Consider the following 14,910-nt stretch of genomic DNA (forward strand, 5'->3'; position numbering starts at 1 on the left):
CTTCCTCATAAAATAAGGATAGTTAGTGAATCATTTCTTCTAACTGATGTGTGTTCACCCTCCTTTTTAAGTAAAAGCTACGTATATGATTTCAGAGAACTGAAAAAAAAGTAGCCTTATTATAAATCTTATACCTGTGCCATATTTCATAAATTGGTCCTGGAATCAGCATTAATGGGGAAATATATAAACCTGTATATGCTGCCCACTCTCCTGGATCCCTGGGCAGAAGACTTTGGAAATATTCAAGGGCAAGAGGGAAGATAGATTCATTATGTTATTTGCATAAAAATTGGTTTAGCTACCTTCTCTTTGCCTAAAGCTGTATTAAAGAAGTAATTTTTAAACAATTGGTGTCAATAGCCAACTTACCTACCAGCTTCCCAAAGAGTTGAATAGGTTGATAAAATGTCCTTTTTTGTGTATTCAAATACCCTTAAAATACGTTATTCCTGAGCCCCACTAGTAAGGAAAACAACAGATAAGAAAAGAAATAAGAGGAGAAATGTGGAACTCTATATTGTCCGTTTATCTGAGCTCAGCTATCTTATTGGGAATCAATCCTAGGACAAGGCAATTAAAGAAAAAGTTACTAGTGTGATTGCAAGATAACTAGGTTTTTGAATCAGTAGACCTAGCTTTAAGTCCTAGCCATTAGACTGAGATTGAAAACTTTATGACTGTATCTTAGAGGCAATGTCTTACCTTAATTTTTTTTTTTCTCTACAACAGCAAGTGTTTTGCAAACAGCAAGTATGTAAAAAATGTTTGTTGAATGGAACCATCACTTTAGCTAACTCATTTCTCTTTTATTAGCCTCAGTTTTTTTCATTCACAAAATGGAAATACTATTTGCCCTACCTACTTCATTTGGTTGTAATATGGACCAAATGAGAGAATATTTGTAAGGAACTTTAGTGAGCCTTAAAGTACTCAATAATCTTCAATGATGGTCTTCTTAATGAATTTAATTCAAGCAGATGTTCTGCTTCTCCCATTGATACAAGCCAATCAACCACCTAAGCAAGATAGAAGCAGCGAGAGGGGACAACCTTATACTTTGATGTCTGATAACTGAAAGAATGTTAAGTCCAACTCTGTATCCCTTCCATTAGGGATTTTTTTCTAATTGGTTCCAGACATTCATTTGGGATATAACTAGCATTTGGTAGAGATGGGCCTACGTTGAAAAGGAAAGTTATGGGATCTAGATCAAGGATCTAGATTTTGTTCTGGTCCTCTCATACCTCTAGACCAGAAATATTTGAGGAGTGGTGGATTGAGCTAGAGCTCTAATGATATCTAGCTTGGCAGAACCTACCAGGACTGGCAATCTGCTGGTTCTGGGTCAGAATCCAGAGACATTATAATACAGCAGTAGAGCAATAGACTTGGAATCAGGAGATCTGGAACTAAATGACACTTTTGATACTAGCTCCCATGACTCCGCTCCTCCCAATCAGTTTCATATTTCAATGAAAAAAAAAATTTGAGACCATTCACCAAGAGGTCCCTCTTTTTCTTTCTTCTTCATCTCATATCACTCAGAAGCTTCCACTACTCTCCTTCCCCATCTCACATGAAAATGAAATAGTCCTTAATTTCAAGAAGCTTACATTCTTTGATACCAGTAGTTCCCAATACTGATAAAAGCACACATCTAGACCCAAGCCTTCCCCCTGGAAATAAAAAATGGAGGTAGGAGATAGAGCCTGTATTTTTGAGGTTTAGATGTGATGAATGAAGTAATCTGCTAAGTTTAAAACATCATACAAACGTCAGCTATTGTCAAAACCCAGACTTAGTTCAGTTTTTGGATGAGACATCCAAATGGAATTTTATATGAATAAAGTGATAAAATGAGTCATTATTCTCTTTTATATATTATATTCTTTTAAAATATATATATATATTGTATTATTGTATTATATTCTCTTTATTATATTATATTATATATATTGTATTATATTCTCTTTCAGTTTATATTATTCTCTTTCATTCTTTATCCCTTTGGGGACTAAATTCAGGAGGCTGATCTGTGATACTAATAAAAGGAGTGCCATCTGCTGGTAACCATTTCAAATTACAAACAAATGCCCAGAGTTTCCATTGCCCCTTGGAGGGCTGGTTGGCAGATGGAATTGGCCTTGATATAAGGAATGTTGGGGGAACAGGGATCCTTATCCAGGCAATGAAATAAAGGAATAAGTCAAAGGATTACTGATTTTGAGCTAGAAGGAAGAGAATTAGAGATCATCTAATCCAGCCCCTCATTTTATAGATAAGGAAACTGAGGTCCAAGGGCCTTGTGAGCTGTCCAAAATTACAGGAATAGAACTGGGATTCACACTTAGATTCTCTCAATCATAGGAAACTTACGTAGATGCCAGGCATTAGTGCCTTTTTTCTAATAATAACAATGATTGATGATGATGATGATGATGACAATGGTGTAATGATGACGACGACGACGACGATGATGCATACAAACAACAGTCTCTGATGTTGCAATTATTTTAATGAAAGTACAGTATCTGGTCAGTTTCACACGATCAAGTTTTTAAGGAAGAGAAACTCAACAATTTATCCCAACACTTAAAACTTGCTTTTAAAAAAACAGGTCCAATCATTTTGAAACTGTACTTTGTATAAATAGCAAAATTAGAATTGTCCAAATACAATTTAAGAAGTATCAAAACACTCTATAAAAACCTTTTTAGCAGCAAAAAGTCACTATTATCTGAAATTCACCTTGACATTCATTTTTAAACTGTTTCTTTTTCTCTCTTCTTTTTTTTTTTTTAAGTAATAGTAACAATGCCCCAACTTGGATAGCCAAGTATCTATATTTTTTTTTAAAAAAGATAAATATATACAAAGAAATACAGTGCTTAGCAAGTTCATTTCTTTATACACAACACACAATGTCTAAAACAACATTACTAGCAGTAGGCAAGCCCAATTGTTTCCCTAACGTAGGTGGGGAATTGTAGACAGCTAGATGGCTTTAAGTTGTCAGAGAAGGCAAACTCTGCCAAAGCTTCTTTCGAGCTTGAATCCGCAAGCACTTGGGGCAGTCTGCTGACCTGAAGCACTGCTTGTGAAAGCAAGTTTTGCAAGCTGGAAATATGAGAAAGGGTCATCAATAGATTTTATGTGGGGTTTCCTTTGTGGTTCAAAAAGCATATGAAGAATCACAGAAATATATTTCCAGCCCCCACCCCAATGACAACACAATACTCAAGTGGTCTAGGAAAGGGAGAATAGAAACATGCTCCCCAAATTCCATTTGAGGGCAAAGAACAATGAGAAGATCTATCCCAACAGAGCACTCAAGATAAGTCTAGGATGAAGGGAGAGTCCAGGTCAAGACCTTGCCCATAAAATCATTCTCCTAGTCATTAATCAGAGTTTGGGTAAAGCACAAACTACTTCCCTTTTTGTCAAAATTCAATCCAAAAGAGATGATCCCAGAAGCAAGCTACTGTTTGTGTTGTTCAGCCCTGTGCATGTCCTATGGGTCCTCTGAATTCCAAAACAATCTGATCCACATTGAGCCTAAATATTTGATTTCCTACAATCTAACAAAAATGTGCAAACACTGAAATGATTATTTTAAATTTAATTTAAATTTTAAATTTAAATGATTAAACTTTAAATTTACAGAAATATACTGTTTTACATTTTAAGAAATAACTATGTGTTAAGATACCTGGGCATCTTCTGCATATTGTTGTCTGGAATGGGAAGATGACAACTGTGCTTTGACAAAATTCACAAATGAACCCATTTCCTTGACATAGCTGGAAAAGAAAGATTCAGTGAGCTACCATTCACATTTCTTTCGCCATTTTTAAGATCCAAAAACCTTTTAGCTATTCACTGGTTTTACTATTAAGAGGACTGACAAAGACCTTTTTTTTTTTTAAATAAAACTTTACCTTCTGTCTTAGAGTTGATACTCTAAGGCAGAAGAGTGGTCAGGACTAGGCAACTGGAGTTAAGTGACTCGTCCAGGGTCAAACAGGTGGAAAGTAACTGAGGTCAGATTTAAACTCAGGTCCTCCCAACTCCAGGACTGGCACTCACTCTATCCACTTGCTACCTAGACAAAGATCATTTTTAAAACAACCTGTTTTCCCATCCTTCAATGTAAATAACCTGCTCCTTAGAGGAATTGTGTACACCTTCCCCAAAGAGATGGGCAATGCGCTAAAGGGAAAAGAACCTTGGCTTCAGAGTCAGAGGACTTAAATTCAAGTCCTACATTTGTCACTGCCAACCAATGTAGTGTTGGGCAACTCATCTAATCTCCATGTTTCCTATCTTTAAAATGATGAGGCTAATTTCAGTGACCCCTTGGGTCCCTTCTAGCTCTAAATCTATGAGTCATAAGGACAACAAGGCGGCCTATGGAATTAGAGAACCATTTTTTTTTCTTTTTTCTTTTTTGCAAGCATATTTTCCTGTTTGGGCAGGGTTTTTCAATTTAGGTACTTATGGAACCTTCTGATGTTTTTGATCTGTAGCTGGCTTAACTTCAGTCAGCCTTGCCCAAACAAATACTCAGAATTTCCAAACTACGTTTTCCAAGTAAAAGAAAAGCTTTAAAAATAAAGAGATATTGCTGATGAAATCAAAACCATACAGGAAGAAGAAAAACCACCTTTCACTCCCACCAGCCTGTCTATTATTGGAGTCATCCTAAAAGTACTTTCAGTAAACCTACAAGAAGAGGAGCTTATATCCCCAAACTTTTACTCAGTTACTACCCCCAATCAGTTCTTTATCCAACTGTTTAGTAGTTACCACAACATTAAAGATAATAAAATAATTATAGCAGAATAAGGACTTACCCCAGGACTGTTTATAACTGAATTTCATTTTTTTAAAATAATAATAATAAAAGGGGGCAGGCTAGGTGGCTCAGGGGATAGAGAGCCAGGCCTAGAGACAGGAGATTCTGTCAAATCTAGCCTCAAATACTATCGATCTGTGTGTCTTAACTCCCGCTGCCTGGCCTTTACTCCTCTTCTGCCTTGGAACCAAGATGGGAGGTAAGGGTTTAAAAAAAATAATAATAATTTTAAAAAATTAAAACTATAAGTAAAAGACAAGAAGAATGAGAATAGTAATCTTAATAGTTAAAATTTGAATCCTAAAATTTGCAAAAACCATTTTACCTACATAATCTCAACTGAGTCTCACAACAACATTGTAAGGGAGATTCTATAGGCAGAATTGTACCCATTTCACAGAAGAGGAAACTAAACCTCAGAGATGTTAAATAACTTTATGTCATTAAGGGACATAAACCAGCAAGTGAGAAGGATGAGATCTGAACCAATATATCGCTAACTCCAAGTTCTTAATTACCCCCCACACCATACTGCCTTCTCTCCTATGTGAGGGAGGGGAAAGCTTGATGCTCTTAGTCCAGGCTGCCCTGGACCTCTAGCTACTGACCTAAGCCCAAACAGATCTTTTTTAAGGCGAGATGGGTTTCCTTACTTCACAGCTGTCCACGTGAACAAGGGAGGCATTCAAAAGTCCTCTCAGAACAGGAGCCAAATGTCCCTTTTTGATCTTGACGAGGTCATCCAGAGAGAACAGGTGGAGTTCATTTGTCAAGTGTCCTGGCACCTGCTCAAAATCTTTTAATATCCTAGTGGGAATGGGGAGGAGACAAAGCACAGAATTTCAAGGCATTTTACAGATCGATCTGGTTTTTTACATAATAAGAAACAGAGAAAAATCCTCGGCTTTCTCCAACTGTTCTGACTCACCCTTTAAGTTCCCTAAAATAGAGATCCAGGTCAACAGTACAGAGTATGTTGATTCTCTATAAAGATGGAGAGATACAGGCAGAGAGATGAGACATGGCAGAGATAAGACACACAGAGACAAGACTCAGAGAGGTAGAGACAGTGTAGAGACTGAGTAAACCCACAAGAAGAGGAGCTTAGACGCCCAAACTTTTGTTTAATTATGAAAAAAAATCAGTTATTTTTCTACTTGCTATTTACAGAGAAAAGACAGGCAAGACACAGGAAAAGGGGCAGCTGGGTAGCTCAGTGGAGTGAGAGTCAGGCCTAGAGACAGGAGGTCCTAGGTTCAAACCCAGCCTCAGCCACTTCCCAGCTGTGTGACCCTGGGCAAGTCACTTGACCCCCATTGCCCACCCTTACCAATCTTCCACCTATGAGACAATACACCGAAGTAAAAGGGTTTAAAAAAAAAAAAAGACACAGGAAAAAAGGTAAGAAAGAAAGACAGAGATAAGAGACAGACAAGACATAGAGAGAGTGACAAGACAAAGAAAGACAAAGGAACACCCAGAGATGGTCACAGAGAAACTCAGACATCACAAAAGTATACTGTAGAATGTCTGCTTTAAAAAAGTATTATTGAGGGGCAGCTGGGTAGCTCAGTGGATTGAGAGCCAGGCCTAGAGATGGGAGGTCCTAGGTTCAAATCTGGCCTCAGACACTTCCCAGCTGTGTGACCCTGGGCAAGTCACTTGACCCCCATTGCCCACCCTTACCACTCTTCTGCCTTGGAGCCGATACACAGTATTGACTCCAAGACGGAAGGTAAGCGTTAAAAAAAATTTTTTTTTTTAAAAGTATTATTGAGGTTGGGGGGCAGGGAGCAGCTAGGTGGCAGCTAGGTGGCTCAGTGAATAGAGAGCCAGACTTGCAGAGGGAAGGTTCTGGGTTCAAATTTGATCCCAGACACTTAATTGTATGATCCTGGGCAAGTCATATAACACCCATTGTCCTTACTATTCAGCTTTAGAACAAATACATAGTATTGACAAATACTTGTTATTAACAAAAAAATATGGCTTCCTGCAAAAAGTATTACCTAGCTAAAAATATTGACCTTTAAATTTGATGCAGAAAACTACCACCACCACCAACAATGAAAGCATTCTAGCAAATTTTTTCGAACATTTCTGCCAAAGAAATGGGTCAAAGAGAAAAGACAATGTGTGGTTCAAGTGCATAATGAAACATAAATGAAACTAATCCCTAAATTCACTTTGGTGACTCACATTATTTGTTTGGTTGTGAAGTCAGCAGAGGTAAAGGAAGTAATTAAGGCAAGACCAGCGCCTCAAGAGAGGCAAACCAAAATGGAAAGCAGGAGCTGGTAAAGGGAAGAATATTTTACCCTAAAGTCAGTCATGCCAAAACATTTGGCATGGATACTTGAGGAATCCTCCACATGAGACACTAACTTAAAAAAAAAATGCTCCCTGTAATAGTTTTTACATTTTCCTAGTTTCCGAGGAACAGTAGAAAACAGACGTCGAGTTATCTTTTTGTCCTTTCCTCTACACCAGTGGTTCCCAAACATTTTTGGCCTACTGCCCCCTTTCCAGAAAAAATATTACTTAGAGCCCCTGGAAATTAATTTTTTTTAAAATTTTAATAGCACTGAATAGGAAAGATAAATGCACCTGTGGCCATCACTGCTCCCCTGGATCGCTGCAGCACCCACTAGGGGGCGGTGGCGCCCACTTTGGGAATCATTGCTCTACACGTATCTTATGCTTCAGGTAATTAAGTGGTACACTGGATCGGGAAGATCTGAATTAAAAAATCTGGTCTCAGATAATTTGGGCAAATCATTTCATGTCTGCTTGCCTCAGTTTCTTCAACTATAAAATGGGAATAATAACACCTACCTTGCAGGGTTGTTGTGAGGCTCAAAGAAGATAATATTTGTTGAGTGCTTAGCATAGTGTCTGGCCCATAGCAGGTGTTTGTAAATGCTTATCTGGCCCATCTACCCCTTAACCAAAGTAGACTATTCCATGTCCCTTGAAATTCTGAACCTTTTCTACTTTCTGTGTCTAGAGTGCCCTCATCCCATCTCCACTGATTTAAGTCTTCCTCTTTGAAGCCTAATTCAAAGACCACCTCCTTCTATTCTTTACATTTAGAAGAGATCTCTCCTTTTATGAATATACTACACTTCAATTACAGCTCTTGTGCACTTAAATTCTATTTTCTATCCTTCTCATTTAGGAACAGCTAGGCGGCAGAGCAGATAGAGCACTAGGCTTAGAATGAGGAAGACTCATCTTCCTGAGTTCAAATCTAGCTTCAGACAATAGTTGCATGACCCCCCGTAAGTCGCTTAACCTTTTTAGCCTCGTCTTTAAAATGAGCTGGAAAAGAAAATGGTCAACCACTCCAGTATCTCTGCCAAGAAAACCCCAAATGGGGTCATGAAGAGTCAGATGCAACTGAAATGACTAAATGACAGCAGTTCTTCTTATTTAGGTCCGTGTTCTATCTCCTTCTACTAGTTTGTAAACTATCTTTGTATCTTCAGATCTATCGGACCCCCAGCACTCTGCATGATGCCTTGTACCTAGGAGGCATTTCAATATTTTTTGAAAGAATGATTTTTAAAATTTGAAAGAATGATTTAAAAATTTTATTAAAAAAACAAACAAACAAAATGAATCAATGAATGGGTTGGATGGAATAAGATGAAAGGCCAACTAAAGGGCAGGAACCAGCTATTAAGTCTCTCCCCCCTCACATTCCTGAACACATTCTACTCAAAATAGTACCTTTCAGCAAATCTGCAGGTCTGTAATAGCTTCTTAATCTGAACAAGCTTCTCTTGGATTTCCTAAGGTCCAAAACAATAAAGGTATCATTAACTCAATGGTAGTGGGGGAAAATCACATACTGTTAAGTACATACTGCAAATAATTACAATTTAAAAGTCAATTTTGATGCTTCTCTGCCTACTTAGATGTTCTTATTTTTCATAATCAGCTGGGTGACACAAAGGATTGTTCAGTTCTCGAATCTGAATCATCCTTTAGGTATTTCTAGATATGTGACCTTGAGTACCTTTCTTAATCTCTCCCAGCCTCAGTTTCTTCATCTGTAAAATGGAGAGAATAGTAACACCCACCTCACAGGACTGCCATTTGGATCAAAAGAGTTAAATATGTAAAAGTGAGTAAAAAAAATTTGGCCTCAGACAAGTCATTTGACCCCCATTGCCTACCCTTACCACTCTTCTGCCTTGGAGCCAATACACAGTATTGACTCTAAGACAGAAGGTAAAGGGTTACAAAATAAAAAAAAAAAACAACTCTGAAAAGTTAGAATGTCAATTAAACAATTAAACTCAATAAACATTTGTTAAAGACCTACTATTTGCCGGGGAAATAAAAATAAAAACATTCCCTGCCCTCAAAGATCATACATTTCAATAGAGGGATACAACTTAGGAACAAATGAATAAATACAAGTTAATTAGAGAGTACACAAGTGGGGTAGAGTTGAGGGTTTGGGGGAAGTAGGAAATCAAGGAAAGCTTTATAGAAAAGGAGGCGCTGAACCTGGGGCTTGACAAAAGAAGATTCTGGAAGTTCATTCTAGGCATGGAAGACAGACTATGTGCTGAGCTGGGAAACGGATCACTAAATTTGAGAAACAGCTTAGTGTGTGTGTGTGTGTGTGTGTGTGCATGTATACACACAGTAACTGGAGTATAAATATAAAATATATGTACTTTATAAGTAGATTTTTATTTATTATATATTATTATTACATAATGACATATAATAGTATTTAAAATAAATTTTATAAATATAAAAAATATTTTAAATTTATACTCCACTTACTGTGTGCCTAACTGTGCCAGGCTCTTTATAATTATTAATCTCATTTGACTCTCACTACAACACTGGGAGGTAGGTACTACTATTAGCCCCATATTATAGATGAGAAAACTGAGGCAAACAGAGGTGACTTGCCCAGGATCACACAGCTAGTTAAGTGTCTGAGACTAAGTATCATCTCAGTTCTGTTCTTGACTCCAGATCCAGTATCCTGCCTATTTGGGCTGGAATATAGAGAACAGAAAATAAGAACTCCAAAATAAGACTGAAAATGTAGGAATAATACCTTAAATATAGGAATAATACCTTAATGTCAGGCTGAGGAATTTGCATTTTATTCTGAAACCAGTGGGACACCACTTAAAATGTTTTTGAATAAGGGGGATGTCATAGTCAGCCCTATACCTTAGGCAGGTTTATTTTTTGGACAGAATATGCAGAAGACTGAAGAGAGGGAAGAGGTTGGAAGCAGTAGTCTATTGCACTAGCCCAGGGGAGGTGTGAGTGTGAAACTCCCTGCCCCCTTTTTATGATTATAATAGTATTAGCTTCTATGATTTTTTAATATAACAATATGAATAAAAATATAATAATATAATATAATATAATATAATATGATATGATATATGATATAATATAATATGATATGATCATTAGTCTTGAGAAAATAGTCAAATAATATTATTTGCTTTATAAGAATCATAAACATTAGCTGTGAAAAATACAATTTAGGGTGGTATCAAATCTTTTTTACAGGCATTTTGACCTTAAGCCTATAACCTAAGAGTTTCCACTTAGCCCACCACACCCCTCTCTGTGTATGACAGTCAGACAGGAGGTAGAGGACTGTTCTTGGGTATATGATGGGTCGGTCAGACAGGCAACCAACTGCTGACTCCTAACATACTGTAATTGTCAGCAAAAATACTTTGACCCTAACTGATTATTGTAGAGGCCTCAGAAAGATCAGCTATAATAATAGAAATAAGTTACTACCTATAGTGATTTTTTTTTATACTTTCTACTTTAATCAGCACTTGCATCATTAATTAAGAACTGCCCATGTGAAAGATTTTGCATCCATTCTATTTTAATTTTGACTGTATTTTCTGTCACAGTGTCATCAGATTTCTTGGCATAAAAAAGGCTCTCTCCTATGGCTCGGTGTCTCTGGTTCTGATCTTGACCAGAGTCTGGCTTTATTGTGAGACTGGCCACCTCTCAATAAACCTATTTAGCTTGGAGTTTTGCACCGGCATGATAAATTTTCCCCACAGACGGCTGGGATAAAGACTTTAAATCAGGTGGTAACCATGGGAGGTGGAGACAAGGGAATGGAAGTAAGATGGACAGTGAGGATGTCACAGAAACAAAAGAAAAGAGAAAAACCTAAAAGTACCGTCTTTAGCTTCGGAAGCTCTTTCAAAGGCCCATCATCTTTTTATTCAAAAGCTTACCCTGACTCGATCCAGTTCCTTGGCTTTGCTATACAGATTCTGACTGATGAACGACAAATTGAACAAGGGTCGATGCCATATGCTGTTCAGGAGATGCCTGGAAAAATTGCTGACGTGGTATTTGTGGAAGTCCCATTTCATGAGGATCCGGGCAGGGATGTAAGATTCTGCGTAACTGTGGCAGCAGTCACAGAAATACTTCCCCAGATAATCACAATAGCGGAGTCTCTTCATATACTCTGAAAAGTCACATAAAGGGAAGGTAGGCTCAGTGTGCTAGAGAGGAAAGTACAACCTTTGAAACTTAAAAGTTGTGTCATCCTGGGCAAGTCCCTTTCCCCAGGCCTTAGTTTCTTCATCTGAAAAATGAAAAGAATACTACTTACATTACTTATATCTCAGATAAAATGAGATAATAATAATAACCATAGTTAACATTTATATAGTGCTTACTATGTTCCAGATGCTGTGCTAAGCCATTTTTCAATTATTATCTCTATTTTTCTATTATTATCCACATTATACAGATGGGGAAACTGAGGCAAAGAGAGGTTATTTCCCAGAGCCATGATTTGAACTTGGGACTTTTCTAACTCCATGTGGGAAGCCGATAAGAGAACAGATAAAAATCTGAGACTCCTCTTTTGACCCCTTTTGTGACCCTTGTGATTTCTTCTTGAAAAGTATTATAGCCTTACTGAAAAGCTTTAAGTTCCTATCAAACCTGAATTTAAAGGGTTAACACTGTTAACACAGCAAGGAATGCTGCTGCCTGTTATAGCTAAGGCCAAGATACTCCCTAACTTGGCTTTGATAAGAACCTAGTCAAAATTCAGCCTTGGCCTTGATCTATTCTGAAGCCAATGTTTTGTGTTTTGATGTGACATAATTTGTAACTTCTGCACATCTGCAAAGTTTGGGGGGGGGTTCTTTTGTGTGAAATGAGTCTTGAAATATATATATAATAAACTCCATGCTCCTGGAGCCAGAGCTGGAAGCATGAAGTAAAAGACATTTCCCTTGTCCTGTCCTTATTTCCTTATCAACTAAACTGTCATCAGATTATCAGAGATGATAAAGAGATCTCCACAACTCCAGGCTCTGGGATCTATCCATTGTGCTACCTAGCTATATAGTTGAGCAGAACAAAGACTGTTATTATCACATACATTAAATAGTAATTATTTCAAAGTCTGTATTCTTCTTCAATCATTCCTAAATGTCCAAAGATTTATATCACCAGCAAAGGAGGTTTTCCCATATTTAAGGCTGCTTTATGGCCTCATAATCCCAGCTGATAGCTGGGAAAGTGAAGTGGCAGACATTGAGAGAAGGCAGGACTAACACAGGCGGGAAGTCCTGACGTGCCTCCAACAAAGCAAAGAATAAGAAACTGCAGACATTTATAGAGGACTTTAGGGCTGGCAAAGTACTAATGCTATTTCATGTGATCCTCACAAGAGCCCTGTGAGGTAGGTCCTATGGGTATTAATCTCGTCATTTTAGAGATGACACAAACTCTCACGAAGGTGAAGTGGCCCCTTGGCTACAGTTATCCAAGCTTCCATTCAAACCCAAGTCTCTGATATCTCAAAGTCTTTCTACTATCTTTCTACTAAAGCACACTGTCTCAGTATTTTTTTTAAAGGCTGAATAAATGCTAATTGTCAAAATGACCCTCCCCTCCCACCCAAAGTTCACCCCTCTGAAAGTGGCTTATTATTATTAGGAAATAAAAAAAAATCAACTGATTTTTGAATGTCTTGACATGTTTTCCTTACTTTTTTTCTTTATAGTCAAGGAGGGTTTCTCATTGATGGAGGGGGTGTGAGAAAATGGATGGAGGAGTAGATTTGTGTCATTGGGAAGGTCCAGCCATTTTTTTAAAGGAAGTATCAATAACACATTTCTTAAAAACTGTCTTAGAATAGATACTAAATATTGGTTCCAAGGCAGAAAAGTGGTAAGGGCTGGCCATTGGGGTTGTGATTTGTCCAGTCACACAGCTAGGAAGTGTCTGAAGTCAGATTTGAATCCAGGACCTCCCGTCTCTAGGTCTGGCTCTCGATTCACTGAGTCACCCAAATGACCCCCAAAATACATTTTTAAAGCCAAGCTAGCGATTCAAGACAACCTAGGCAGAATAGTGGAGTAGGTAATTTTTTTCTTGTAGAGAACCCCTTCATTTTTCTTACATCGCAACTACCACCCCATCCCACCCACCACTGCCTTTGGGTTGTTCTTTAACTTGCCCATCAATGGGACCTAACTTCCCCAACAATGCCCCATGTACCAGACCCCTAAGAAAACTTAGCAACTTACATCTATTCCTTCGGGATTAGCTGAGTGACAAGTCAGCCGATGCGACCACCTAACTGACTCAGGAGACATTAGGGCACTGTGCTGCCCACCACTAACCCCCCACCCAGCTGGGTTTTACTTCTGGTTCTCCTGCTTACTTGGACAAATGACTTGTCTCTCTCGGTCTCATTTCTCTCATCTGTAACATGAGGAATTTGAACTAGATAGATAATCTCTAAAGATATGTCTCCCCCCCAAAATCCTTTGGTCTAGCCAGGGGTCTTAAATGTCAGAGCAATAGCAATTAAATAGTGGTGACATCCTATACAAACAAATAAGTACTAGGGGGCTTGGAGGCTATTTGTGCTCATCCTATCAAACATGCCACAGAGACAGTTCCCTACTAAAAGCTATAACATCACTTAACAACTAACATTTATATAGTCTTTGTTACTGGTTAGGCACTAGGTGCTAAGGGCTTTGCAATTATTATCACACTTGGAACTCTCAATGCCTTTGGGAGGTAGTGTAATTATCCCCATTTTACAGATGAAGAAAAAGAGGCAGAGAGAGATGAAATGACTTGCCTAGGGTTATGTAGCAAGTTAAGCATCTGAGGCTAAATTTCAACTTGGGTCTTCCTGACACTAAACCCAATACTCTATCCATTGTGCCACCTAGCTGCCTCCAGACTTAAGGAAGGCATAGTCCTGTTTGTCAGCATAAGAATGCTGCCAGGCTTTTTTTTTTTTTTTTTTTTTTACATCATGGAGAGAAGCAAATGTGGGGGAATCACATCACTAAATTCTGTGTCTACTGGACTCGGAGGTAACAGAAAAAAAGAGGAGTTGGAAGTGAGGGATAAGGGAGAGAATAGGGGAAAAGATTCCCCTTAGAAAATTTCTACTCTTAAAACAGTATTTGTTATATAAAAAACAATCCTAGAGAACCTCAACTACAGCTTACTGTTACTTTTGGCAACTAATTCTGAATTAATCAGTCAGTTATGCTGATCCGAACTTACTCCGTTCTACTGGTGTTCCACAGCCAGCACAGGAAAAGTTTTGGGCGGAGACTACAAAATCCCTCCTGTGACAGAGAATAGAAACAGTTAGATTTGATAAAAATGGAGAGGGATGGAATAAAGGGGACTGTTTTCATGGGTTGGGATGATTTTGCCTTTGAAAGAAGAAATAAAGAAGAGATTGGATCTAAGGAAAGGCATTTAGATGTCCTGATTTGAAAAACTGCCCTCAACCATATATACCGAAACACTAAGGACCAGAGACTTTCCAAAACAACTGTAACTCATCCCAGAAATAAATACCTCCTAGGTCACAGAGACCAGAATTGGACAATACTGAAAAAGTTTAACTTTGTAAGAAATAATATTACAAAGTGTCCAACACCCTTGGTTGAAAGACTGTCTAACTCAATTATGAAACTACCATGAATCTTCTTTAAGGAATTTCTCAGGATATAAAAGACCACACT

General features: G+C 38.0%; 1 protein-coding gene across 1 annotated transcript in view; it reads right to left on the reverse strand.

Annotated features, from left to right (window-relative positions):
* Window positions 1–2,524: 2,524 nt before the first annotated feature.
* Window positions 2,525–14,910, reverse strand: part of RUBCNL (rubicon like autophagy enhancer) — a 41,824-nt gene continuing 29,438 nt past the window's right edge. The window contains exons 10-15 of the mRNA XM_044668941.1: window positions 14,441–14,505; window positions 11,116–11,354; window positions 8,591–8,652; window positions 5,512–5,665; window positions 3,713–3,803; window positions 2,525–3,120 (exon numbers count right to left, since the gene is read on the reverse strand). Coding sequence (XP_044524876.1) covers window positions 3,008–3,120; window positions 3,713–3,803; window positions 5,512–5,665; window positions 8,591–8,652; window positions 11,116–11,354; window positions 14,441–14,505 — 724 coding nt within the window. The 3' untranslated portion in view covers window positions 2,525–3,007. The remainder of the gene's footprint in view (window positions 3,121–3,712; window positions 3,804–5,511; window positions 5,666–8,590; window positions 8,653–11,115; window positions 11,355–14,440; window positions 14,506–14,910) is intronic.

This window comes from Gracilinanus agilis, chromosome 3, assembly GCF_016433145.1.
Source record: "Gracilinanus agilis isolate LMUSP501 chromosome 3, AgileGrace, whole genome shotgun sequence".
NCBI classification, from domain to species: Eukaryota; Metazoa; Chordata; class Mammalia; order Didelphimorphia; family Didelphidae; genus Gracilinanus; species Gracilinanus agilis.